This window comes from Perissodus microlepis, chromosome 14 (assembly GCF_051167445.1).
Source record: "Perissodus microlepis isolate ML-2025 ecotype Zambia chromosome 14, ASM5116744v1, whole genome shotgun sequence".
Lineage (NCBI taxonomy): Eukaryota > Metazoa > Chordata > Actinopteri > Cichliformes > Cichlidae > Perissodus > Perissodus microlepis.
In genome coordinates, this window is record NC_140474.1 from 33,864,423 (window position 1) to 33,890,955 (window position 26,533).

Genomic DNA, 26,533 nt, shown 5'->3' on the forward strand with positions numbered 1-26,533 from the left:
AGCTGTTCTGGAGCAATGGGGGTTGATCACGCCTTGAAAGCTGGTGCTACTAATTCCTACAGGTGTTTCAACTTTTGTGTATTACCTACAACCCCCTTTGTCTGCATCAAAGCAGTGTTGGAACACACTGTGGTACCATATCCTTCATGAGCATCAGTTGAACAGTATTGTACTGCAGAAAGTAGAAAATGGGGAGAAAAAAGCAATTAACAATGGAAGAGAGACAGACCATCATAACACATAAAATGTAGGTCTTTCCTACAGAGAAATTGCAAAGAAAGGTGTCAGTGAGTAGAGTTTCCTTCACTATCAAAAGGGCCTCAGAAACTGGGGCAAACTCTGAGAAACTTGTCCTGTGATTCAATTGTGGCTTTGGGTCTGCCAGAGTCTGTCAGAGTTAACAGCTTGTATGATGGGCTCCCCACATGACAACAGCATCAAGCACAGCTTAACAACGGTTGCAGTTTCAAGTCTCAGTTTCAAGTTTGAAGAGAAGACTTTAAGCTGCAGGTTTGACAGGATGAGTTGCAGCAAGAAAGCCACTGCAAAGTCATCAGAATAAGACAAAGAGGCTTGCCTGGGCCATGAAGACTGGAAGGTGTTATGGACTGCTGAATCAAAATTTGAAATCTTTGGTTCATTACACAGGGTCTTTGTATGCTGTTGAATAGGCGAAAGGATGTTTCCACAGTGTGTGGCATGTCAAACATGGAGGAGGAAGTGTGATGGTCTGGGGCTGTTTTGTTGGATTCAGGGTCGGACGCACCCTGAACCAAAACAGCTACCACAGCGCCATGCAATATTCTCTGGTATGTAGGGGTCCATCCTACAGCAAGATAATGACCCAAAATATAAGTCCAACCTATGCCAGAACTACCTCAGGAAAAAAGAACAAGATGGTAAGCTTGAAAACATGGAGTGACCAGCACAGTCTCCAGACTTAAACCCCATCAAGCTGGTTTTGGAACAGGACAGAAGAGGGAAAGCAAAGCAAGTGCAAAACATTTATGGAAACTTCTGCAACAGATAGGGGAAGAACTTTCTGAAGAATATTTGATTTTTGTTTTAGAAAGAATGCCACAGGTGTGTTCAGCTGTTATATCTTCCAAAGGTGGCTACTTTGAAATGAAAGGATAGTACAAATAAGTACCTGGAGTTGCGAAATCATGGAATCATGAATTTATAGACCAAAATGTATTCTAAACTAAATGCAATGAGACATTAAACTACATAATTTTCAATAAAAAACTGGAAGAACTGGGTGTTCTAAAACTTTTGACCGATAGTGTATATTTAATATACAGTCCCAATCAAAAGTTTAAGACCACTTGATAAATGGCAAAAAAAAAGAACCAAAAAAACCCAAACATATTTGGCATGGTTGGATCTTAACAAGGTTTCAAGTAGAGCTTCAACATGCAAAAAGAAGAAATGGGAGTGAGACAAAACATTTTTTGAGCATGCAATTTATTAAAAACAATACTTCAACTGAAACAGGCTGTTGTAGCTGATGAAAAGTTTAGGACAACATGCCTTCAAAAGTCCAAATCTGTGCAAAAATGTGGATTCATGATAATTTTAAGTAAGGTGGTCACACTGTCACGATGTTCTGATCGCAAATGCAAAAAAAACTTTCCCTTTTTTAAACATGGTCGGATTGTTAAACTCCATAAGCAGGGTCTCTCGCAGCGCACAATTCTCCACCATGAAAAAATACGGTGTCTCATTAACGGATGCCTGTATGAAAATGGGCTGAACCTGGAATCAAGCTTCCTCTTTAATAATTACCATAGATCATTTGCAGAGAATTTCTCTTAGTGATTTTTTTCCCCTATGCTCTATGTGTTTCTGTCTAACATTTACAAGAATTTACAAGTAGTCTTGAGCAGACAGGGATTAAACCACCAACCTTCCGCTGAGTAGGTGCCCTGTTCTACCACTGGAGATACAGCCACCCCCAGAATGTGAATGCTACTGAGTACTACCGAATGTGTGCTGGTATCTAGGCTGCCTTGATATCCCAGGTTCTGTACAGGACGATGGTTAATGAAACTGTACTTATAAGAACAGCATTATTAAATGAACGGATTATTCTTATACCTCTGAGCCAGGGTAAAGGCCTGTGGTAGACTAGCAGTTAAGCATGCGGGAAAACATCCAGGTGAGTGATTACCAATCTTCTTTATTGCACTTGCATATAAGCTTCATCTTTGGGATATGTTTGACAGATTAAAGACCAAAAAGTAATTTTTAACAGCTTAAACACAGGCAGACAATCACTCTTGGCACCACACCAGAACCCTCAAATGATTATACTGGAGGTACTGTAACTCAGACAGCATTGGTAGTTTCCATAAAAAGGTCCTTGATTGATTTACTTTAGAAAGAGGACACTGTGCTACCTGTCAAAGATCCTTTATTTTTTGTTAAGAGAAGAGGATTCACTCTGGGTCTCCCATGGCAAATTGGTCCTGGGTGAGGGAAAAGACAACGAGCAATTCAGGAGACCCGTGTGGGTGAAAAATCTAGGAAACAGTTCACCCTCCCTGGGATAGGGTTACCGGGGCTCACTCTGGAGCCAGGCTTGGGGAAGGTGCCTGTGCCTATGTGCCAAATGACAGTTTAGAGTACCTTACCTTCATGGAGTTCCCAGGTGGGGTGCTTCAACACTAATGTGGGCAATGACAGTGAGACCTGCAGGGGTGTGATTGGAAGCAACAGCTAAATTGGATCTCTGTTAACACCATGTTCACACACACACACACACACACACACACACACACAGATTAATACATTCCATTTCATATATGTATATTTTATTCTTTATATAATTTGATATTTTAATGCCATGTGGTTTTTTTTTTTTATGTTGTGACACATTGATCCTGGAAGAACATTACTTTATTTCACGGTGTATTACTGTGGCTCAAATGACACTAAAAAGCAACTTGACTTGAACTAGCATGTTCAAGTCAAGTTCAAGTTCCGTTGCTATCTTCAGCAATTAAAACAACACAGGGTATCAAAAACAGTCCAAAATTCAACCCACTGCCATGTACTTCAAAGATATGTTTTAAATGAGCAAACAAGCAAGAAAACAAACAAAAGTTAATTCGTCAAAAACATTTTACTCTTGACTGTGTCTTCTAACATCCAGGAGCTAACAATATTGGGCTTGGTTAGCCTCTTATATTCATAAGAATGAATAATCACCAAAGTGATATGATATTCCGGCTTTCATATTTTCAACTTAACCACTGGTGTGGCTACTAAAAAAAGAAAAGAAAAAAAAATCAAAAATGTTTGTTAATACCCAACACATACTTCTCAAGCATATCACATATCCTGTGATTATTAGTCACAGGTATTACTCGTGGTATTCTTGTTTTATTGTTAGCTTGTGTTTTTGTTAACAGAGAACTTGTGGAGGCCCATTGGTTTTTGAGACCTGATTTTACTTCTTAAGGTCAGGCTGCTCAGGTCTTCCCATTCCTGATGCTTTGCCATCATAGCAATTTTCTTTAGGTGATTATTTAACGGTCTTAGTTGCCTGTTTATGCTTAGCAGCTTCCTTTGGGAATTGCTTGGTGTACAGACGATGTGTGTACTGCAGTTCTGGTAAGATAAATCTCTGACATTTTGTTTTGGTTTGTATATCTAAGTTTGGGTTTAGGTTATAGCCCTGAATGACAGCTGTTCCATACTGAAAAGGCTTCAGCCTAGCATCCTTTACCAGTGATGGGTCAACCGCACATCTATCTTTCAGGCAAGTGTTTGCAAGCTTGACTTGTAGCTTTCTCAGCTGAGCTACTTCCCTCTCCATCTTCTGTCGTCCAACAAGACTATCCACTTTGTGCCAGAAGGTTGTGTTGAAGTGCAGGTAAATCCTCCAGTCTAAAGCATTCCACTTCTTGATTTTTTCTGCAGTGTTCGGTGAAAGTGAATGCCGAGTTTGTTCACTGCGACTATTGAGCCGAAAGGAAACCATATCTTCCAAGGACCAGCAGAGGGAGTACTTGAGCAAGACCATGGACTCATCAAAGTATTCAGAAATTAGTATAAGATTAAAGTCCTGTTCTATGGTTTTAATAGCCACAGTGGTTCTCTCCTCAAAGTCTCCAGCACCAACTCCAATATTATTCTTAAAGCCAAAGTCAAAAGCCAGAATATTGTGAGCGTAGTGGTTGTTGGCTACCGATGCATTATAGTTTCTCCAGCTGTTGTCTAAGAAGTCCTCCAGGCTAAATGTCTTACGAAAGGCTGGGATGCTCTTATAATAACTAAAGATGGATTCCATCATAGCCACAGGATGTCTCAAGATGGAAAAGTAAAAGGTATCCTGAGGCATCACTTTTGCCACCTGGGAAATACATAGTAAATTATACAGTCAGGCACCTGCTGTTCTGAAGAAAAGTAGTGTTATCACTATATTATCCATGTGCTATATATGTTTATTCTTGTCAACCTTAGCAAGTCATAAAAATAGATTTAAAAAACAAATTCAGATGAATTTCAAAATATGTCACATTATTTCAATAACAAAATGCAGTGTGTGAAAAAATAATACGCCTTTACTGCTTTCTTTTGAATTTAGAGGGTAAGTTTCAGCCAGGTGCTGCTAATCAAAAGCACTGATTAAATGATCATTAACAAGTGTCAGAACTTCTATAAAAGGATACATTTTGGTCTCGAGCCTTCAGGTGCATTTTCACGCAATGCCAAAAAGGAAAGAAATCCGGAGTGATATTTGAACTGTTCCTGGCCATTAATCTAGGAAGGGTTAAAAGGCAGTGTTATGAGATGACTTTTAGAGAGAGGCAAGACGTGAAAGACTCCCACCCCTTAAAAATAAAAGTAAATGAATTAAATAAATAAATATGTATTAGTCTTCAATAAGATAAACTAGACCAGATTAAAGCATACCATTCTGGAATCCTTCCTGCCTGTAAAATTATTTTTTTTAAATGTGTAAAAGTGTGACTGGTGAAGGATTTTTATTAGAACCAATTTGCAAAAGCAATGGGAGAAACACCTCTCTTATGAAAAGAGAGATTTTTCATAAGATACTACGAGACACCTCTCTACACATGTAACTGTATAATAATGATAAAAGTATTTATTCTGCAGAAAAATGTTCCCCATCACTGCTATATGGATTAGTGTTACTGCTGCAGATGTTTAATGCATAATAGTCTATAAAATCACGAGTTTGTAGTACCTGTCCTATAAGGACCACAACAAAATTTAATCATCTCAGAAACACTAGCCTAGATCATAGATTCATAGATTCAGTCTAAAAAGTAACTTAAAAAAAAATCTCTGGTCAGTCTGTAACAAATGCAAGTATCACTGTGTTAGATTAATGTCTAAACGTTGCAAAAACTAAGAAGCGATGCACACATACATGCATGTAGCACAGTAACATGGTAACCTGGTACCATCATATCATAAGATGTCATGATATGATGCTAAATAATGCTTTGTGTTCTCCTACACATTGTGCACACCTGCTGATCTCTGGTAAATGGTTTGCAGTATGAGTTACCATGCCAATATACCCTTGTGAGAATTTTCTTTTCAAACCCAGGGTTAACCTTTAAGGTACCTATATAAGAATGAATCCTGCTTTGTAGTTTAGATAATTCGTACATTAGAAAATATTTCATTAGGTCTTGATATGTGAAACTTTGAAACAGGGTGTACTGCAGCTTTTATTTTGGCCCAATTAACACATTTTGGTACTTAGTCAGGCTGACTGGAATACCAAACCATATCAAATTTATATAATTGCCGTGGTTGCCATGGAACTACATACATTTCTGATGAAACTCACCTCAGATTTTTTAAATCTCATGTGGTTGCACATGATGTGGAACTCTTTCACACTTCTGCTGCTAACTCCTTCGACAAAATGTGGAACAAAGAAAAATGGATAAAATAACTGGCTCTGTTTGTTTAGAGGGAGAGCGAAGGTCAAGTTTCTGCTTTCGCCATAGCGATACAGGATGTTTAAGATAGTGCTGCTTGCTGTCTTGTGTGTCTTGAGGAAAACGATGTGAGACTTTGGATGGCAGGTTGCTTGAGTGTGAGTATTGTTCTGAGTCTTCAAAAAACTGGAAGGAGTGGGAGAGCGGGTGAGTGTTTTTTCTGTGCCTAGATTTAAGTCTTTCCGGGTACTATGGGAAACCAGAGAAGATGGAAGGTCAACGTTTGGTTTGTTTCTGTCTTTTGGTAGAAGCAGCTTGCCCAGTGTAACTTTTCTCCCCTCCTGTTGAGAGCTTGCAAGCCTGTCGATTAAAGAAGATGAAGGCTTTTCATGTTGCTCATGTTGATGATTACCATTTGCAGTTTGTTCCATTTGTTGTAATCTTGTGTCTTCAGGTCTTATGTGAGGAAACTCTTTTTCTTTCTTGATAGGGAACTTCATCTGCTGGAGTTGTACTAGCTTGCCATTCCTGGAAAACGTCATAAACACAATAAAATACCTCACTTTCAAATCTTATATTATTGGTTCTAGGTCAGGAACTTTTGACATCACATTTTAACGCACTGGAGGTCTTTACTGTGGCATTTTAATAAACATTTCAATTTTGTTTAAACAAAAGTGAGGATGTGACTTTCTATATGCCGAAAACTTCCTGTGAAAGGTAATCAGTACCTTACAATGTGACACTGCAGGTTGATTCAGCCAGCTATCCCTTGAAAGCAATTAGTTTATGAACGTGCACAACACACTGCAGAATACATGTACTCAAGAAATTTGAATATTGTAATGTTATGAATTATATTATATATATGTGGGTGTGGGTGTATATATAAATGAAATGGTTTTTCTTTAATTTGTTTTATTATTAGTTTCTACATTGTAGATACATACTGAAGAAATCAAACATATTAAGCAAGATATATGGAATTATGTAGAAAGAATTGATAAAATATGGTGGTGAACGGGTGAATGTAGGTATGAAAAAGGCTAAGGCTAAATTAAACGCAGAGTAGTGTATAAGTAGAGTGGTTATTGAAAAAAAAAAAAGGTGACTGAAGAAGAAAAAGGTATTGGATTATGGGAAGCCCCCATCAGTTTTGAGTGCATGTTTCCCCGCTTCTACCTCTCCTTCACACCTTCTCATTTAATGTTTTTTTCTTTACTTTTACTACTTTCTATTGATCAAATATATGAAGCAAGATATGTGGAATTATGTTGCAAAGGAAACGTGGTGCAGATGTGTGTCACAAGATGGCGCCTGTGTTTGGCTTCGCCGCTTGTGCCGCTAGTACAGCTCGCTGGTATAGTTTTATACTGGCCGCTGTTAAATGGACTGGTTCTTATATAGCGCTTTTCTACTCTTCCGAGCACTCAAAGCGCTTTATACAACAGTTGTCAATTGCAATATTATTTTTACCGTCCTGTTTTTTGATTTTGTCTCTGCCACCAATACTTATGATCGGGGCACGCTGTTGTATATCAAAGATTCAATGGAAAGCTACTTTGACAGCTGGGACAGTTACAGGAAATGTTTCCCTCCACCTTTTGTGTGTGAATCACCTGAGTGCATGTTACAGTACATATCGGTGGGATTTAACATGAAGAAAAGAAGAAGTAGGGGAACCAGGGCCGGTGTCCAGGTGCGACTGAGAAGGTACCGAAGATTAGCTTCTTGGATGTGGGAAGAATCCCGGTGCCTACGACCAATTCATCTACTGTCACCTTGTGTCGACGCTACACTTCAGTTCCCAGCAGGAAATCTATGGTCTGATGGCCCCATGTTCACCTTGCGTCCCTCGTTCGACCGCCGCTTTGATGGCAGAGGTGATGTACCACTATGGATATTAGTTTCAGCTAGCCCTGAAGTCACCGCCCCGCGTGAGAAGGGTCTGGCTGCAGCCACTGGGGAGCGCCATATTGGGACCTCCACACTAACCGGAAACACGTGACCTCCACAGTAGGCAGAAATACGTTCCCGCATGGATCTTTGACTGTGAAAACCTTGAAAGTGGATCGTAAAGGTTGGGACAGAGTCTTTCATGTCTAAATTTGCCGTTAATAATTATATAATTCTAGGAATCATCTAGTTTGCTTACACTGATTACGTTGGCACTTTGTTAGCGTTACAACAACGGTCAGACCCCTGAGGTATCTAAACTTTAGTAAGGAATGTGTGCACTTTTGACACCTCTGGTTAGCATTTAGTGGTCAGTTTCAAACGTATTTGATTTTTGCTTCTTATGAACAAATTCATTTCACTACTTTTCACGATCTGTAACCTCAATGCACATTGTTCCATTTACTGCATATTGCACTTTGTTCATGTCTCTCATTCCACCTGCAAAAACATTGTAAATGTCGTCACAGAGTTTTATATATGTATAAATACTAATATTCTCTATTCCATTCTGTTCTGCTTTTTTATTTCCCAGATTGTAGTTAGCCTTTGTTAAATTGTCTGTTATATGTCAATATATACGTATGTCACAGATAAGTGTCTTGTAAATTATGTTTTTGTAAAGAATTTTCTCCCAAATCTCTTACATGCTAACTGTAACGTGTTATTTCTGCTAAAAGCTGAACTTAAATGTGTATATGGTGTATATGATCTGTTTTTCTCTCTGTTTTAGATGCAAATATCAATTTGGTATTCTGCCTCCAAGCCAGAATTGCAGGAATGCACCACGTGTTGGCTGTTTCACTGCCCTCTGTGCCCCACTTTCAGCCCTACTGTCAGGGCAAAGATCGAGGAGCATATAAATGGACACATTAAAAATGCTTTGCCTTTCAAAGGTATGTTGGTATTAAATATACCTCATAGTTAAAGTTATAAATATGCACTTCTTTTCAGCACCTCTGCAGTCTCTTTCTTGACTTAAATGTTGCTTTTCACATTGTACAGTTCAGTGCATTCGTCAGCAAGAGAAAAAAGTGTGTTTTCATTAAATATTTTTTTCCTGTTCACCACATTTCCTGACCGCTCTTGTGATCCACACCATTTTGCTTTCATTATTAAGGATGGCTTGGATATTTTTGTTAATATGTAGGATCGATTGTTAGATAAACTGATTGCATTCTATACAACTGCATTTAAATTACATGTTGTTGTTTTTTCTTTTTTTTTGTCTCTTACAGACAAAATGATATGCCGGTGCACTTTCACTGCCCTGTCTGCAACATGACAGTCATACAGCGTGGGGATATGGCAAGTCAATTATTGTCATGTCAGTGTTTAGGACTGTTCCCTACTGAACTCTCCATGGAGCCCCATCTCCTTCTCGATGTCTTATCTCCAGCATCTAAACCATTTTCTGAATCTTTGGTAGAACATTCATGTGCTCTACCCTCTGTGCTAAATGAAACTGCGGCTTGTGGAAAGTCCATGAAAATGAAATTCCCTCACTGTGGTCTTAGTCTTCTTACAAAAAAACTTCAGGGCTCACATGATGAGGAGGCATTCAAACAGGTCAATAGATGTTTGCCTAGCCTGTCATCTGCAGTGTTTTTGTGTAGAGGAACTTCTTCCTCTTTGTTTTTCAGTTTGCAGAGGACATGGAGCTCTTTTTAAAAGCATGTGCTGACGAGCAGAGACTACGGGTCAATGCGATGTTTGACATTTAATGGACAGATGAAGGTATTGGCTGTTTGTTTGTGTTTTTTATGTGTTGTTTGTTTTTCAGTGTACAGAATTCCAGTTAAACTTATTATAAAATGTTGTTCACTTGTTTCCATGTCCATACTTATAGTAAAAAATTTAAGTGTAAATGTAACAGCATTGTTTATACTTGTAACTTCAGAGTAAAAAGCTTATTGTTGATATTAACATTAATGTATTATCCTGTAATCAATAATATTTTTATACATTTTACGCATTAACCCTCTGATCTCTATCCTGGCCATTTGGGGCCACTTCAGTTCTTTTTTTGGGGGGAGGGTTTTTTTTTTTGACTACTACACTGCAGTGGACCAAAAGAATGACACAGGTTTGATCTTAAGGATCTAATAGTTGTGTGTGTTTGTGCATGACATTGCAACACAAACATGTATTTGCAAGATAGACTGGAATAAATTATGATTCATCAAATATTACACAGGCTGCAGTGAATTGTTGTTGATACAGGTTATTGAGCTTTGAGATTCCCAGTCAAACTTAGCTTTGACACACATGCTAACACTCTTACTCTTGTACATTTCATAACAAGATACCAAAGCCAAAATATTAACTCTCAAAAAAAATTCAAAGCTGCAGCTGCAGCACACACAGCAACAAACACTGGTAGTAAATGTATCCTGGAGTTTCTGCAGGTGCAAAAAGTGCTGCTGCTGTAAGTAAGCCTAACAGCTTCCAGATCACTTATATTTCTGGAAAGATGGCAAGAAGGGAATTACTGCTTATTTCTACAATCTCCCAGATCTTGGGACACAATGCATTTGTCCCATGAAAACCACTTCACAGTAGTAGGAGTCCACTAAAACCTACAAATGAAGAGTGATCCTGGAAGAAATAGGGCGCACACTATAGTGACCTCAACAATTGCAAGACAGCCTTGTCCGCGATGCTTATATGAAAAAAAAAAACCCACGAAGATTTATGAAACCATTAGGACTTTATTACTGTTTTATCTGAAAAGCTACTGGTAATATATGACCTAACTGGGATTTAAAGTGTAAAAAACAGAATGTAGATAAAATTTTGGTTTTGATGAAAAGGACTGGTGCTAATTTAAAGTGTCGGTTTAAAGTCGGTAAAAGTAGATAAATGTTTTAATAAATATACATTTTACAGCATTTTGTGAACATACACAAAAGTGGCCATTTTTGGCAACGGACAAGCTGAGGGAGAGTTTTATATTTTTTGCTGTCCTTGAACAAAAATAATAGTGCACAATAATCAATGTTGATGTTAATCAATTAGATGCCTCAGACTCTACTATTAATAATACAGTGGTCCCTCGTTTATCGCTGGTGTTACGTTCTAAAAATAACCCGCGGTAGGTGAAATCTGCGAAGTAGTAAATTTTATTTTTTACAATTATTGTAGCTGTTTTAAGACTGTAAAACCCCTCACTACATGCTTTATACACTTTCCTCAGACAAGCACAAACATTTTCACACTTTTTTTCTTTTGTTTAAACACTCTTAAAGTTCAAACCTTCGTAGAAACATAAGTCCGTTATAAAATGAAACCGTGCAAAACGTTTCGTCGGCATTGTTGTGTTTGTCGGGGAGAAAACTTACAAACATACAGTGCAGCACTTCAGAGTTACACTGCTCGAAGATTTATATAAATTCGACAAACTAAACTCATTATGTATTGTACAGCAGCGGTCTCCAACCTGTTTTGCACCACGGACCAGTTTAATGTCAGAAAATATTTTTACGGACCGGCCTTTAAGGTGTCGCGGATAAATAAAACAAAATAAAATGATACAGACAAAGACAAAAACTGTGGCATTTTGTAAATATAATAATAAACGCGAATTCACTGTGTGATTGTGTAACTTTATTAGCAGGGTCCTCCTGAAATGCACCAACAACATTGAGAGTAACATCCTCCTCTCTGCTTCTTGATGCTCTCTGGTCGCTATGGTAACGCGTAAATAGATCTTTCAAAATAAGACACATGGCTACAACACGGGAAAAGACCCAGGGAACCCTTAACGATTAAAAACCCTGAAAACCATACACTTCACACCCGACCCTCAACTCTCGCGGCCCAGTACCAAACGGGTCCGGATGTTTGGGACCGCTGCCGTGCAGAAGACACGGCACTAGATTGATTGACAATGGTCTACAGCAATCAGAACGCACAAAACAATTTGCTGTTAAATTTTTTTTTTTTTTTTTTTAAAAATCAGCGAAACAGCGAGTCCGCGAAAGGTGAACCGCGTTATAGTGGGGGACCACTGTACAATAATTTCCAGTAGCACTGCTGATATATGAAATGGTGAGTTTTGAGGTTGTCTTGAAACAAGTGCATTGTACTAGAAAAGGGTGTTTGAAGGATTAAAAATGTAAAAAGTAATGACTATTTTATATTTGTGAAAAAACTTTATGCAGAAAAAGTAGCAAAGAAACAAAAACATAACACATGGAAACTTTTGGCCACGAAAAAGCTGGAGGGATGGTGATTTTTTTTAATAAACCCAGATTGTTAAAAAAACACTTAGAATCAAATTTATTCATCAGCAGCATGAATAGCAACAAAAATACAATTTAGTTTTCGCTGTCAAAGTCGATTTAACTGAAGTTATGTGTTTCCTGTGGAGGTCACGTGTTTCCGGTTAGTGTGGAGGTCACGTGTTTCCGGTTAGTGTGGAGGTCGCAATATGGCGCTCCCCAGTGGCTGCAGCCAGATGCTCTTGTGGCCCCGCTTAACAGGTGGAGAGGTGCGCACAGCTGTTTAATTCGAGTGCCACTGCAGTCAGCTGTTGAGTGCACCAACCAAACGTCATCAATCAGGTTTGCCCTGCTTAACACTCTCTCAATCGCAAACAAATCGTTTATTTTAAACGATCTTTTTATAAAGGAATCTCTCAACTTCATGTGTTTAACTGAGACGTGGCAACAAAACATGGATTATATACATCTGAAGGAAATTTGTTCGACTGACGTGGCGGAGGTCTCGCTGTTGTGCACCAGGACAGATTCACATGTAGATTGATGAACTCGGATTCCTTTACCTCATTTGAACTGCAGATGATCAAGGTCTACACCTTTTATTGTATTTTAATCTACCGACCTCCTGGCCCTGCCGGAGTCTTCTTAACTGAATTTAACGACCTCCTGTCATCCATTATTAAATTAGAGAAGGTGGTAATGTTGGGAGATTTTAACCTTCATATTGATGCTACATCCTGTAATATGGCTGCTGACTTCATGACTATCACAGAGTCTTTTAACTTTAGGCAGTATGTTTCTGGCCCTACACATATAATTCAATTCAATTCGATTCAATTTTATTTATATAGCACCAAATCACAACAAAAGTCGCCTCAAGGCGCTTCATAGATACAGAGAAAAACCCAACAATCATATGACCCCCTATGAGCAAGCACTTTGGCGACAGTGGGAAGGAAAAGCTCCCTTTTAACAGGAAGAAACCTCCGGCAGAACCAGGCTCAGGGAGGGGCGGCCATCTGCTGCAACCGGTTGGGGTGAGAGAAGGAAGACAAGATAAAAGACATGCTGTGGAAGAGAGACAGAGGTTAATAACAGATATGATTCAATGCAGAGAGGTCTATTAATACATAGTGAGTGAGAAAGGTGACTGGAAAGGAAAAACTCAATGCATCATGGGAATCCCCCGGCAGCCTACGTCTATTGCAGCATAACTAAGGGAGGATTCAGGGTCACCTGGTCCAGCCCTAACTATATGCTTTAGCAAAAAGGAAAGTTTTAAGCCTAATCTTAAAAGTAGAGATAGTGTCTGTCTCCCGAATCCAAACTGGAAGCTGGTTCCACAGAAGAGGGGCCTGAAAACTGAAGGCTCTCCCTCCCATTCTACTTTTAAATACTCTAGGAACAACAAGTAGGCCTGCAGAGCGAGAGCAAAGTGCTCTAATAGGGTGATATGGTACTACAAGGTCATTAAGATAAGATGGGGTCTGATTATTTAAGACCTTGTATGTGAGGAGCAGGATTTTGAATTCAATTCTAGATTTAACAGGAAGCCAATGAAGAGAAGCCAAAACAGGAGAAATATGCTCTCTCTTTCTAGTCCCTGTCAGTACTCTTGCAGCAGCATTTTGGATTAACTAGTTTTTCAGCGTCACTCTGAGACAGGATATTTCTAATTTTAGAGATGTTGCACAAATGGAAGAACGCAGTCTTAAATATTTGTTTAATATGTGCGTTGAAGGACATGTCCTGGTCAAAAATGACTCCAAGGTTCCTCCAGTAGGAGGCCAAGGTAATGCCATCCAGAGTAAGAATCTGGTCAGATACCATATTTCTAAGATTTTCAGGGCCGAGTACAATAACCTCAGTTTTATCTGAATTAAGAAGCAGAAAGTTAGCGGCCATCCAGGTCTTTATGTCTTTAAGACATTCCTGTAGTTTAACTAATTGGTGTGTGTTATCTGGCTTCATGGATCGATAGAGCTGGGTGTCATCTGCATAGCAGTGAAAATGTATGCTATGTCTTCTAATGATACTGCCTAAGGGAAGCATGTATAATGTAAACAGAATTGGTCCTAGCACTGAACCCTGTGGAACTCCATAATTAACCTCAGTGTGTGAAGAGGACTCTCCATTTACATGCACAAATTGGAGTCTATTAGATAGATATGATACAAACCACTGCAGCACAGTACCTGTAATACCTACAGCATGTTCTAATCGCTCTAATAGGATATTATGGTCAACAGTATCGAATGCTTCACTAAGGTCTAGCAGGACAAGCACAGAGATGAGTCCACTGTCAGAGGCCATAAGAAGATCATTTGTAACCTTCACTAAAGCTGTTTCTGTGCTATGATGAGCTCTGAAACCTGACTGAAACTCTTCAAATAAGCCATTCCTCTGCAGAAGATCTGTTAGCTGTTTGACAACTTCTCTTTCAAGGATTTGTGATATGAAAGGAAGGTTGGAGATTGGCCTATAATTAGCTAAGACTGCTGGGTCTAGAGATGGCTTTTTGAGTAAAGGTTTAACCACAGCCACCTTTAAGGCCTGTGGTACATAGCTGATTATTAGAGATAGGTTGATCATATTTAAGATCGAAGAATTAATTAATGACAGGACTTCTTTGAGCAGTTTTGTAGGAATGGGGTCTAAAAGACACGTTGATGGTTTGGAGGAAGAAATTATTGAAGTTAACTCAGAAAGATCAATTGGAGAAAAAGAGTCTAACTTAACATCAATGGTACTAAGAGTAGCTGTAGATAATATTACATCTGTGGGATGATTATTGGTAATTTTTCCTCTAATGATAAAAATTTTATTTGTGAAGAAGTTCATGAAGTCATTACTAGTTAACGATGGTTGGCTCAAAAGAGCTCTGACCTTTTGTCAGCCTGGCTACAGTGCTGAAGAGAAACCTGGGGTTGTTCTTATTTTCTTCAATCAGTGACGAATAGTAAGATGGCTTTGCGGAGGACTTTCTTATAAAGCAGCAAACTATTTCTCCAGGCTAAATGATGATCCTCTAAATTTGTGACACGCCATTTCCTCTCCAGCTTACGAGTTACGTAAGGGTACGTTAGGGTACGTGTTCGAGAATTATACCACGGAGTCAGGTACTTCTGATATGAGACCTTAGTTTTCACAGGAGCTACAGTATCCAGAGTCGTACGTAGTGAGGAGGTAAAATTATTAACACGATAATCGACCTCTGTTGGAGTAGCGTTCAGATAGCTGCTCTGCTCTATGTTGGTACAGGTCATTGAAGATGATAACAGTGGGTGGATTATATTCTTAAACTTAGTTACAGCGCTTTCAGAAAGACATCTACTTTGATAGAGTCTACTCTCCACTGCTGTGTAATCAATTATTGTAAATGTTATCAGGAAATGATCAGACAGGAGAGGGTTTTCAGGAAACACTGTTAAATGTTCAGTTTCTATGCCATATGTTAAAACAAGATCTAGAGTGTGATTAAAGTGGTGGGTGGGTTCTTTTACAGTTTGAGAGAAGCCAATTGAGTCTAATAACAGATTAAATGCCATGTTGAGGCTGTCATTTTTAGCATCTACATGGATGTTAAAATCACCCACAATAATTATTTTATCTGAGCTCAGAACTAAATTAGATATAAAGTCTGAGAAATCAGACAGAAACTCTGTGTAAGGCCCAGGTGGACGATAGATGATAACAAGTAAGACTGGTTTCTGAGTTTCACAGCTGGGGTGGACAAGGCTAAGCATTAGGCTTTCAAATGAATTAAAAGTCTGTCTTGGTCTTTCATTAATTAATAGGCTGGTATTAAAAATTGCTGCCACACCGCCCCCTCGGCCTGTGCTTCGAGATTTCTGGTAGTTAGAATGACTCGGGGGTGTTGATTCATTTAAACTAACACAATCATCCTGCTGCAACCAGGTTTCTGTAAGGCAGAGTAAATCAATTTGTTGATCAATTATTAAGTCATGTACTAACAGAGACTTTGAGGAGAGAGACCTAATATTTAATAATCCACATTTCACTGTTTTACTCTTTGGTTCAGATGTGGATACTGTATTGTTCTTTCTTTGTAATTGTTTATGTTTAAGTTGTTTGTTGGTGGTTTTTAGTTTGTTTTTTGTCTTTTTGGGAGCTGACACAGTCTCTATGGAGATGGGTTTTTGGGGGGGTAGCAGGAGGAGAGAAGCTGCAGAGAGGCGTGTAAGACTGCAACTCTGCTTCCTGGTCCCAACTCTGGATAGTCATATAAAGGGTCACACATTGGATCTTGTTTTCTCCTTGGGTTTAAATATAAATGACATTCGTGTGGAAGATGTCCATGTGAGTGACCACAGCTGGATATATTTTAACTTGTCATTTTATTTGGATCCCCCGGCTGATAATGATTGAAAGGCGAATCATAAACCAGAGCGCCGCCAAAAGATTCTCTGCCACGTTTGACGCTGAAATGACTTACAATGATTTGGACTCCCTTGTTTCATCCTTTAATAATCAGTGTAATTCTATTTTAGACATAGTGGCACCTCTGAAAAAAAGTACTGTCCTATGTTTGAAATCTCATCCTTGGATAAATGAAAACATTTGTAATTTCAGGAGATACTGTCGCAAGCTAGAACGTTTGTGGAAGGCTTCCAAGCTTGAGATTTAAGGTTACACCTTAAAGAATCTATCCTCTTACTAAATGACGTGGAAAAATGCCAGAACAGAGTATTTTTCCCACCTGATAGCTTCTAAAAAGAAAGACCCTAAATTCTTGTTTAAAACAATTAAGAGTATTGTTTCTCCTGATGCTCCTTGTGCACCAGTTCACTCAACGTCTGAATGCAATGAGTTTATGAACTATTTCACAAATAAGGTCACTGCCATCAGGTCTAATATTTCTCTATCATCTTCTCAATATCAAACTTTCAACTTGCTCTCCTCTGATACTTGGTCCTCTTTTACTCCTGTTACATTACAAGACATCAGAGTCCTGCTTTGTCATACAAAACAGACTTCAAGCCCCCTTGATGTCCTTCCATCTTCACTTTTCAATAGTGTGTTTGACTCCATTGGCCCCTGTATTGTGGAAATGATAAATACTTCTCTTTAAACAAGCTATTGTTGAGCCAATATTAAAGAAACCTCAGCTGGATCCATGTCTTCCTAACAGTTATAGGCCAATATCCAAATTGCCTTTTATATCAAAAATTTTAGAAAAAGTAGTAGTACAACAACGTAACTATTACCTGAATAAAAATGCTGTTATGGACACTTTCCAGTCTGGTTTTTGTAAATTGCATTCCACTGAAATGGCCTTACTTAGAGTATCTAGTGATATCTTGATGGCAGCAGACTCTGGAGAGTACACAGTGCTGGTCCTGTTGGATCTCAGCTCTGCTTTTGATACTGTGGATCACAGTATCATGATAAACAGACTCAAGAACTTGTTTGGGATTACTGGTGTTGTTTTAAAATGGTTTATGTCATATTTGTCCGAGAGATCTTTTACTGTTTGCATGAATCATGTGACATCAGAATCAACAGTTTTGCCGTGTGGGGTACCTCAGGGATCTGTCCTGGGTCCAATTCTCTTTCTACTTTATGTATTCCCCCTAGGCCAAATTATTGAGCGCTATAAATACATCTCCTATCATCTGTATGCTGATGACATCCAACTATACTGTTCCTTCAAAATGTCTGAGTTGTATAAATTGTCTAATTTAAGTAATTGCCTGACAGAAATCAACTAATGGTTAAATGACAATTTCCTCCAACTAAACTCTGATAAAACAGAAACTCTAATTATTGCTCCAGGCCACATGGTCCCAGAAATCAGGCAGCATATCAGCTTCTTAGACCCTTATGTAAAATCGAGCCTTAGAAACCTTGGCGTCATATTTGACAGCTGGATGTCGCTCGAGCAGCATTCTAAGCAGCTGGTCCGAAACTGTTTTTATCATTTACGGAATATTTCTAAACTCAGACTAATGGTATCAAAGCTTGAACTTGAGATGATTATTCATGCTTTTATTTCCTCTCGTTTAGACTACTGTAACGGTCTGTTTACTTGTTTTAACAAATCAGCCTTAAATCGTCTTCAGACTGTGCAGAATGCGGCAGCACGACTCTTAACAGGCACCAAGACAAGATCTCATATCACTCCAGTTTTAGCCTCCCTTCACTGGTTGCCTGTAAATTTTAGGTTTCATTTTAAAATTTTAGTTCTAACCTTTAGGGCCCTACATGGTCAAGCTCCTCAATATTTATCTGACCTGCTGAAACCAAATTCATCTTCTCGGGCTTTAAGGTCATTAGATCAGAGACTGCTCGTGGTACCGCGCACTCGTTTTAAAACTCGTGGTGATCGGGACTTTCAGACTGTGGCACCACGGTTGTGGAATTCTCTTCCACTGTCTCTCCGCTGCACGGACTCCATTGATTCTTTTAAAAAACAGCTGAAGACATTTTTATTTAGAAAAGCATTTGATTAATTTTCGTCTTATGCTGTTTTTATAGTTTTATTGTTTTACATTGTTTTATTTGCTCTTTTATTTACTGTTATATTGTTTTATGTTTCCATTTCCTGTGTTGTAAAGCACTTTGTGATTTTTTTTTTATCTGTGAAAAGCGCTATATAAATAAATTTTACTTACTTACTTTCTTAAAATTTGATAAATAACTCTAAATATGTCTTTTATTTCAGATTCCTGAAAGTAGTCACCCTTTGCTTTGTTGACAGCACTGCAAACCCTTGGCCTTCTCTCAATTAGCTTCATGATGTAGTCACCTGAAATGGTTTTCACTACACTGCTAAATTTGGGTTAAACACAAAATCAATTCAATGTATTAAGTTTCTCTATAGCAAAACAACAGCCAGAATTAAAGTTAACAGCTGGGACAGAAAGATTTGATCTAGAGAGGGGAACTAGGCAGGCCTGTTGCTTTAGGCCTACATTGTTTGCTCTATATATTGAACCACTTGCTCAGATTAAGCAAGATAACTCGTTAACGGGGATCAAAATCAATAACCGAGTACACACTATTAGTTTATTTGGCCCAGTTAATTCCTTTTTTAAATTAAGGCAAGCATTAAACACATTTGGAAAATACTTAAGTTACAAGATAAATCTTAAAAAGACTCAAGTTCTAGTATTCAATATTCAATTGTATCACAGACCAAAAGCTCCAAGAATTGAAAATAAATTGGAATGTAAACTCCCTGAAATATTTTGGTATAAAAATTTAAAAAAAATTATCCAATCGACTTAGACATGCAAAAAGAACTTGATAGATGGAATACATATCCTTTGAGTTTTATTGACAGAATAAACGTAATCAAGATAAATTTAGTACCACAATTATTATATTTATTTTTATCCCTGCAAATTGAAATACCACTAGATGGGATGAATCTTTATCTAGATTTATTTGGGAAGGGAGGAGACCTAGGATTTCTTACGCAATATTACAGCTACCTAAGGCTATGTTCACACTAGCCCGGATAGATTGGAAAACGGCATTTTTGTCTGAAAACGCTCCGCGTCCACACTATCGTTTTCAGTCATTTTCACAGAGTTGTGCATCCACATTGAAACGGCAGAAAACGCTTACGTTCCAGTACTGTGGATGTGTGAAATGCAAGACGATTCGACCGGCCTCATTTCTGCTAGCTGTTTATTTACTTTCCGGCTCTTTGAAACATTGCGGGAAAATGTCGAGGAAAAGCACCGACTGGACTAAATGGACTAACAATGAGGTGGGGTTGTTGCTGTGAGTAACACAAAAGTACAAAGTTGCAAAAGTGAGTGAGAATTAAAGAATTTGAAGAAAAGCTATCTGAAGCATGTACAAACTGATATGAATCTTTAATAAGCCTGTCAAAACTGAAAAACAATCACATGACTAAAATGTGTCATTGTTTTCAAAAAGTCTCCGTTTTTGCTGTCCACACTGCAACGCGAAAGCACCATTTTCAAATGTATGCGTTTTCGAGAGCGTTTTCAAAATGCTGCATTTTCCTTAAGCGAAAACGCCGTCCTAGTTTGGATGGGAGGCCAAAACAGAGAGAAAATTATGTGTTTTCAAATGAAAATGCATTAGTGTGGACGTAGCCTAAGACTGAAGGAGGGATGGCTCTTCCCCATTTAACTCACATCATATGGAGGTGATTAAGAATCTGGCAGCTCGGATTCGGTCCTGGCCGACACTGCCACCAGCCCCACTGGCATTCCTCGACCGCGTGGGAGTGGAGGAGGTCCTGACTGTTCCGGCACCTGTGCCGGCCCCCAGGTGAGGCCAGTCAGGACACAGCCTGCCTCCACAACCGTCCCCACTCCTCGGGTGGGATTGGCTGGTGCCCTCCAGGGGCCTGCACCTGTTTCTGCTACCCGGAGAAGGGCCGCTGAGCAACTGCTGGGCCCACCACTAGCTCACCTACCTGCTCAGCCTGAGCCGGATGTCAGAGCGCGGGACGCGCGGGAGGAACCTGTCACACCGTCGCCAGAGGTGGAGGACGAGGCGCGCCAGGAACCTGCTCGGCCAAAGCCGGCGGACACCGCGAGGGAGAGCCCTGCTCAGATTGCCGTGTAGGCCGGTCTAGCGGCGTCCACGCAGTGTTGCCAACTCCTCAGTAAGGAAAATTGCTATTGGTTGTCCTAAAAGTCACTAGAAGTCGCTAAAAGACACCATTGCCTAATTTGCACAATTTGTCGTGCTTGCAAACTACGCTGTAGGAGAGAGAAATAACATCGTGGAAGAGACATAAAGTGAGTAAAAAACATCCTAAATGCATTTAGGCATTTATATTTAGAACTATAAGTTACATTTCTTTTAGGATTATTATTTTAATATCATTATTCCAACCCTCCTCCTTTACCTGGGCTTGGGACCAGCAAAAGTGACCTGAAATCAACTTTTTTTTAAAAAGTCATTTTAAACCACACAAGACTAAGGGTAAAAGAAGAATATTTTTAACCATAATGTTGTTAACAAACTACATTAGCAATCTAAATGGTCCAAAAACAGACAGTAAACTGTGGCAACGTGAACAATGATGGGGACTAGTTTGGTCCTAATTCAGGCTGATTGTTTTTTGTTTTGTTTTGTTTTTTTCAGACATCCAGGCTGTGCTGGCTCACAGAAAGAGTGGATCATCCTCATTTTCGTCAAGATTCTCTATTGCAACTCAGCTGCATTCGACTCAAAAAGGTAACCAAGGTATGGTTTGGAACTGATGTATCCCTCAACTGGCTCTTTGAGTACATCAACATTTGCCAGTGGATTCATAACCTGATCAGGTTAGCCAGAGGATCTACCTGTTCAGCCATGTAGCAGTGTTCACTGGATTTGGTGACTGCAAAATGCAGCCTAAGCTCATCCCACTGGTCCAAAATGCGTTAAACCACAGGTTTAATGGTGAGCCAACGTGTGGCACACACCTTGGTTATCTGTAAGGGTTTCTCCCCACAGTTGATGGCCTCATAAATGGCCTTGTAGGCCTCCCTGCTCTTTGGAGACACTGAAAACCAGTTATAAGTCTCTCATACCTAGTACTCCACACTACGGAGTATGGTGTCATTGAAAACATGACTTGCAGAGAGTGGCACACACAGCGAATAAGAACAAGATCTTTGAAGCCATACTCCTCCTTCAGCACTTTATGGACCCCATTGTTAATCCCTGTCATCACAGATGCATTGTCGGTTCCTATCCTCAAGAGTTTGCCTTTTTTAAGAAAACACTTCTCAAGGAAAGCCACAACAACACGAGCTATATATCTGGCATCTCCTCCCTCCAACTCAACAAGCCCTAGAAAAGTGGACACAATTGCCTGCTTGGTGTCACTAAAGTACCTTATGACCTTACTTAGAAACACTTATATCTGTGGACTCATCGAGGAAGAGGCTGAAACGCTGATCACCCACATCTGCAACCAACTTTTCCAGAAAGTATGGTGCCAGAACACCATTAATAATTTCTGTGCACTTTGTCCTTTGCATTTTGAAATGGGTGGCGGCAGTGGAGTCTGACAAAGCAGCTCTACATGCCTCTCCAATATGATCACATGCCAGCATGGAATAGTGTTCAGCGATAGCTAATGCCATGGTGGCTTTGGCCTTTTTTGCAGAGTCTGTTTTTTTTTTTTACTAATAAACGGCAGTTTCATTTGGTTGGAACTGTTATATGTGGCGATACGTGGTTTCATGTCAACAAGTCATCATAACTCTCCAATAACACCAGCAAAAGTCGCCCAATTTGTCGCTCGTCGCTTTTTAGAAAAAGAGTCGCTAAGGGGGTCTGAAAACTCCCTAAATATAGCGACGAAGTCGCTAAGTTGGCAACACTGCGTCCACGCCAGAGATCAGCGCACCTCCTGGACCTGCCCCTTCTCCACCAGAGGCCAGCGCGTGGTGGGGTCCTGCACGTCACCCACCTGTCAAGCAGGTGTAGAGCGTTTGTAACAGCAAACGTGTGAGTTAATAAAGAGATGCTGAAAAGCATGAAACTGTTACAATGGCATTAATCAGTTTCTCGACAATGTAAAGATTACTTAATTTACTATACTGTTCATGCAGTAAAAACACTGAAACTTCAATATTGTCTCTTGATGCTGAAAAAGCATTTGACAGAGTTAACTAGAATTTTTAATTTGCAACTTTACACAAATTTGGTTTTGTTAACTCTTTTACAAACTGGTTAAAAATATTATATAATTCCCCAACAGCATGTGTCAGGACAAATGACTAAACATCTTCTAGCTTCTGTCTCCAGAGGGGCACCAGTCAGAGCTGCCCACTCTCCCCTCACTGCTTCCAATTTTTATTGAACCACTAGCAGCAACAATTAGGCAGACTATAGCGATGAAGGGCATAAAATGCAAGAATGTAGAAATTAAAATCAGTCTTTATACGGATGATGTGTTGCCTTTTCTCCAGCATTTATATTCCACTTTCTCTGAGGTAATTACATTAATAAACTCTTTCTCAAGAGGTTCACATTATTCATTCATTATTCATTATTTAAACTGGTTAAATCTACAATTCTTACAATTAATTGCTCTTTCCATAATTCTTCTTCTATCCCACTGCAATCTGGAAATATTAAATATTTAGGTATTAATGTTTCTCCTAAGCTTGCAGATTTAGCTAAATTAAACCACATCCCACTTTTAAAGAAAGTTTAAGACGATCTGGCTAGATGGAAGTCTTTACCCATATCACTCTTGGGAGGGATCGCGTCGATAAAAATGATGGTCTTGCCAAGATTCAATTATTTATTCTCAATGATCCCAAGTAAACTATCACCTGACTGGTTAAGATTGCTGGAATTTCTGGAATTTCCTTTGGAAAGATAGACCCCTCCATATTAACTTTCACTGCTACTTCTTAGCCAACATGTTTTAACCATCTTGAGATATATTGTAGCCCCAATACATCTCAGGATGGTTAAAACATACCTTCTTAGATAAGCCCTGGCAAGATGTAGAACAGACACTATTATATGTATATATGTGTGTGTGTGTGTGTGTGTGTGTATGTACGTGTATACGTGTGTACGTGTATACGTGTGTACGTATATATGTATATACGTGTATATATAATGGGTGTATCTGTATGCATGCAGGTGTATTATAACTTGTACATATCTTTCTTGTGTACATATAAATTTGTCTGTGTTATTGTGTAAATACTTATGCTATTGTGTACTTCTTTTTTTTGTCTGAGTGTCAGGACCCTACACCACTGGGCAGAACATGTTCCCTCTAAACCTGAAGGGGAAAAAGAAGGAACACACATGTAAAGGAAGCACTTAAAACATGCGGTTATCCTAATTGGGCGTTTACAAAGCCAGCAAAGATGCACAGAAAAGAAGATCAGACATCAGTTAGGGAGGATAAGAAAGACAGACGCAACAACATTGTCATCCCCTATGTAGCCGGTGTATCAGAGAAACTCAGGAGGGTTCTCGCCAAGCACGACATCCCAGTGTACTTCAGACCCAGCAACACACTCAGACAAAAACTGGTTCACCCGAAAGACAAAACTCCTAAACACAAACTTAACAACGTGGTGTATGCTGTACAGTGCAGCGAGGAATGCCCAGACCTCTACATTGGAGAGACCAAACAGCCACTTCACAAGCGCATGGCACAACATAGAAGAGCCACCTCCACGGGACAAGACTCGGCTGTCCGTCTGCATCTAAAGGACAAAGGTCACTCTTTCGAGGATGCTAATGTTCACATTTTGGACAGAGAGGACAGATGGTTTGAAAGAGGAGTGAAAGAAGCCATTTACGTCCACTGTGAGCGACCATCTTTGAACAGAGGCGGTGGTTTACGACACCAACTGTCTGCCATCTATAATCCAGTTTTGAGATCCCTTCCCAGACGCCTTAATGCCCACTCACATCCTGGGCCATCTGACCTCAGGAAATCACATGATAGGGTGGGGCCAGGTTTCACAATGAGCTCACCCAAAACCATGGCTGATTGTGACCCACACCCGTTTTCACACCCTGGCTCATGTGATTAGGTAGAGGATCATCAGGGGGTCCTTTGTCCCTCTTTGGGGGGAAACTCCCACTGGGTTTAAATCTGGGACTCTCCACCATTTGACCCTTAGAACTGAAGAAGCTTCTCGGATGAGAGGTGAAACGTCTTCAAGCAACTCAAAGAAGTCCAGACGCTTTTCTTTCCAAGCTCCTTAGACCAGAATTTTCTGGCTATTTTTTGATGGGTTGGGTCTTACAGGATTAAGTCTCACTGCGCCTCTTTCATTCTCCTTTGCAGAGGCCTTTGAGGAACCCATCTCCTCCCCATCTCCATTTTCATCACTCAAGCTCCATTCAAGCCACCAGCATCTAGGCTCCGGGGAGTCCTGCTCTAATCCCTTTCACAGCTGGGGTTCCGTTCACCCAAGAAGGGCCATCGAACTCTAACCACCAAACACCTATCTATATTCCGTTCATCAATAAATCATGTTCATTCTTTCTAATAATCTCTCCTTATTGAACTACTGGTAGAGCTCTGTGCCTGCAGAGGGATGTAGAAAGTTGCTGAGAAACCTGTTTCTGAGTCCTGACTCAGAACATGATTCACTTTAAGTTCAGTAAATTAACTTTAATGTTGTATTTTTTTTAATGTATTATAGTAAGTACCATATTATATCTCCAAAGGTTGATTCTGTTCATCTGGACGTAGCGTTTTCAGTGGGAGAAACGTTTCGTCACTCATCCAAGTGACTTCTTCAGTCTCAGCTGACTGCAGGTTTCCCCAATCTTAAAAACAGTACATTTGCATAATGACTGAAACCAGTCCACTGAGGGAACAATGTGCTGGGAGGTCAGTTCCTTCATTATGATGAAGCTGAAACCTGCAGTCAGCTGAGACTGAAGAAGTCACTTGGATGAGTGACGAAACGTTTCTCCCACTGAAAACGCTATGTCCAGATGAACAGAATCAACCCTTGGAGATTTACTTACCTGGATGATTGCGCATGCATCAAGACGATACCATATTATATATTTTAACGTTTATAATCGTCACATGAGTTATCTTTCACCAATGCTAGATTCAGTAAGAAATGTCCAAAAAAAGATTAACGATAACAAAGTCCACTTGGTTTGAGAAAATTGGTGTTGAGAGGACTTTACCTGGCCTGATGGGTGACAAAGGTCTGAATGGCAATACAGACTCCCAGCAAAATGAACAGTATCCACAGAGGGTGATGCCTGCTGTGCAGCAATCTCTTCCTCTTCACAAACCTACAAAAACGTATACACACAAAGACACACACAAACACACGTGGGAATGATATTTAAATGGATAAAGTGACTGTTGCCACATTGTATTGAGACTGGGTTATGGGAAAAAACTAAGTGACACGTTGCCACAGACACCTCCTAGTGCTTAAACTGCCTCGGAGTAAAACAATTAATTAATTAACTCTTGTACAATGAATTTTCCATTTTAACAGAGGCCACACACAAGAAAACCGTGCCAACCACTGGGTTGTATGTTGTTTTTGTTGTATGTATGTTCTTTATTGATAAGATTTTGGTTGCTCAGCTGTACAGTTCACTTAAAGCTCAAAATAACTGCAAATTATGAACTCATTTAACATTTGCCAATAGAACTAGAGTATGTGAACCTACTCCAAATTAAACAAAATGCAATGTATATACCTCATTTTCATTCTAATAAATGCCAAAAGTATGCAATTTTATTTTCATTATTTTTTCCTTTTTAAATAAATATTTTTTCTCAGTATCAATAGCATGAGTAGAAGAACCATCTTGTTTTATCTTGTTTCAATTTTGTAACACCAAGAAAAATAACAGCTTAATTTTAGATAATATTGCCCATTCCAAATGCAGTGGACACTTCTTTCTCCCTGGCCTGATGCATCAGCTTTATCTTCCCTTAAACTAAGAACTGCTAGTCCG

The 26,533-nt window shown here is 39.4% G+C and overlaps 1 protein-coding gene across 1 annotated transcript; it reads right to left on the reverse strand.

Annotated features, from left to right (window-relative positions):
- Positions 1-2,854: 2,854 nt before the first annotated feature.
- Positions 2,855-7,023, reverse strand: gal3st2 (galactose-3-O-sulfotransferase 2). Its single transcript, XM_084951840.1, has 2 exons — positions 5,834-7,023; positions 2,855-4,360 (listed from the first exon to the last, which is right to left on the reverse strand). Exons 1-2 carry the CDS (start codon positions 6,467-6,469, stop codon positions 3,530-3,532), a joined length of 1,467 nt encoding a protein of 488 aa, XP_084807966.1. The 5' UTR covers positions 6,470-7,023; the 3' UTR covers positions 2,855-3,529.
- Positions 7,024-26,533: the final 19,510 nt, after the last annotated feature.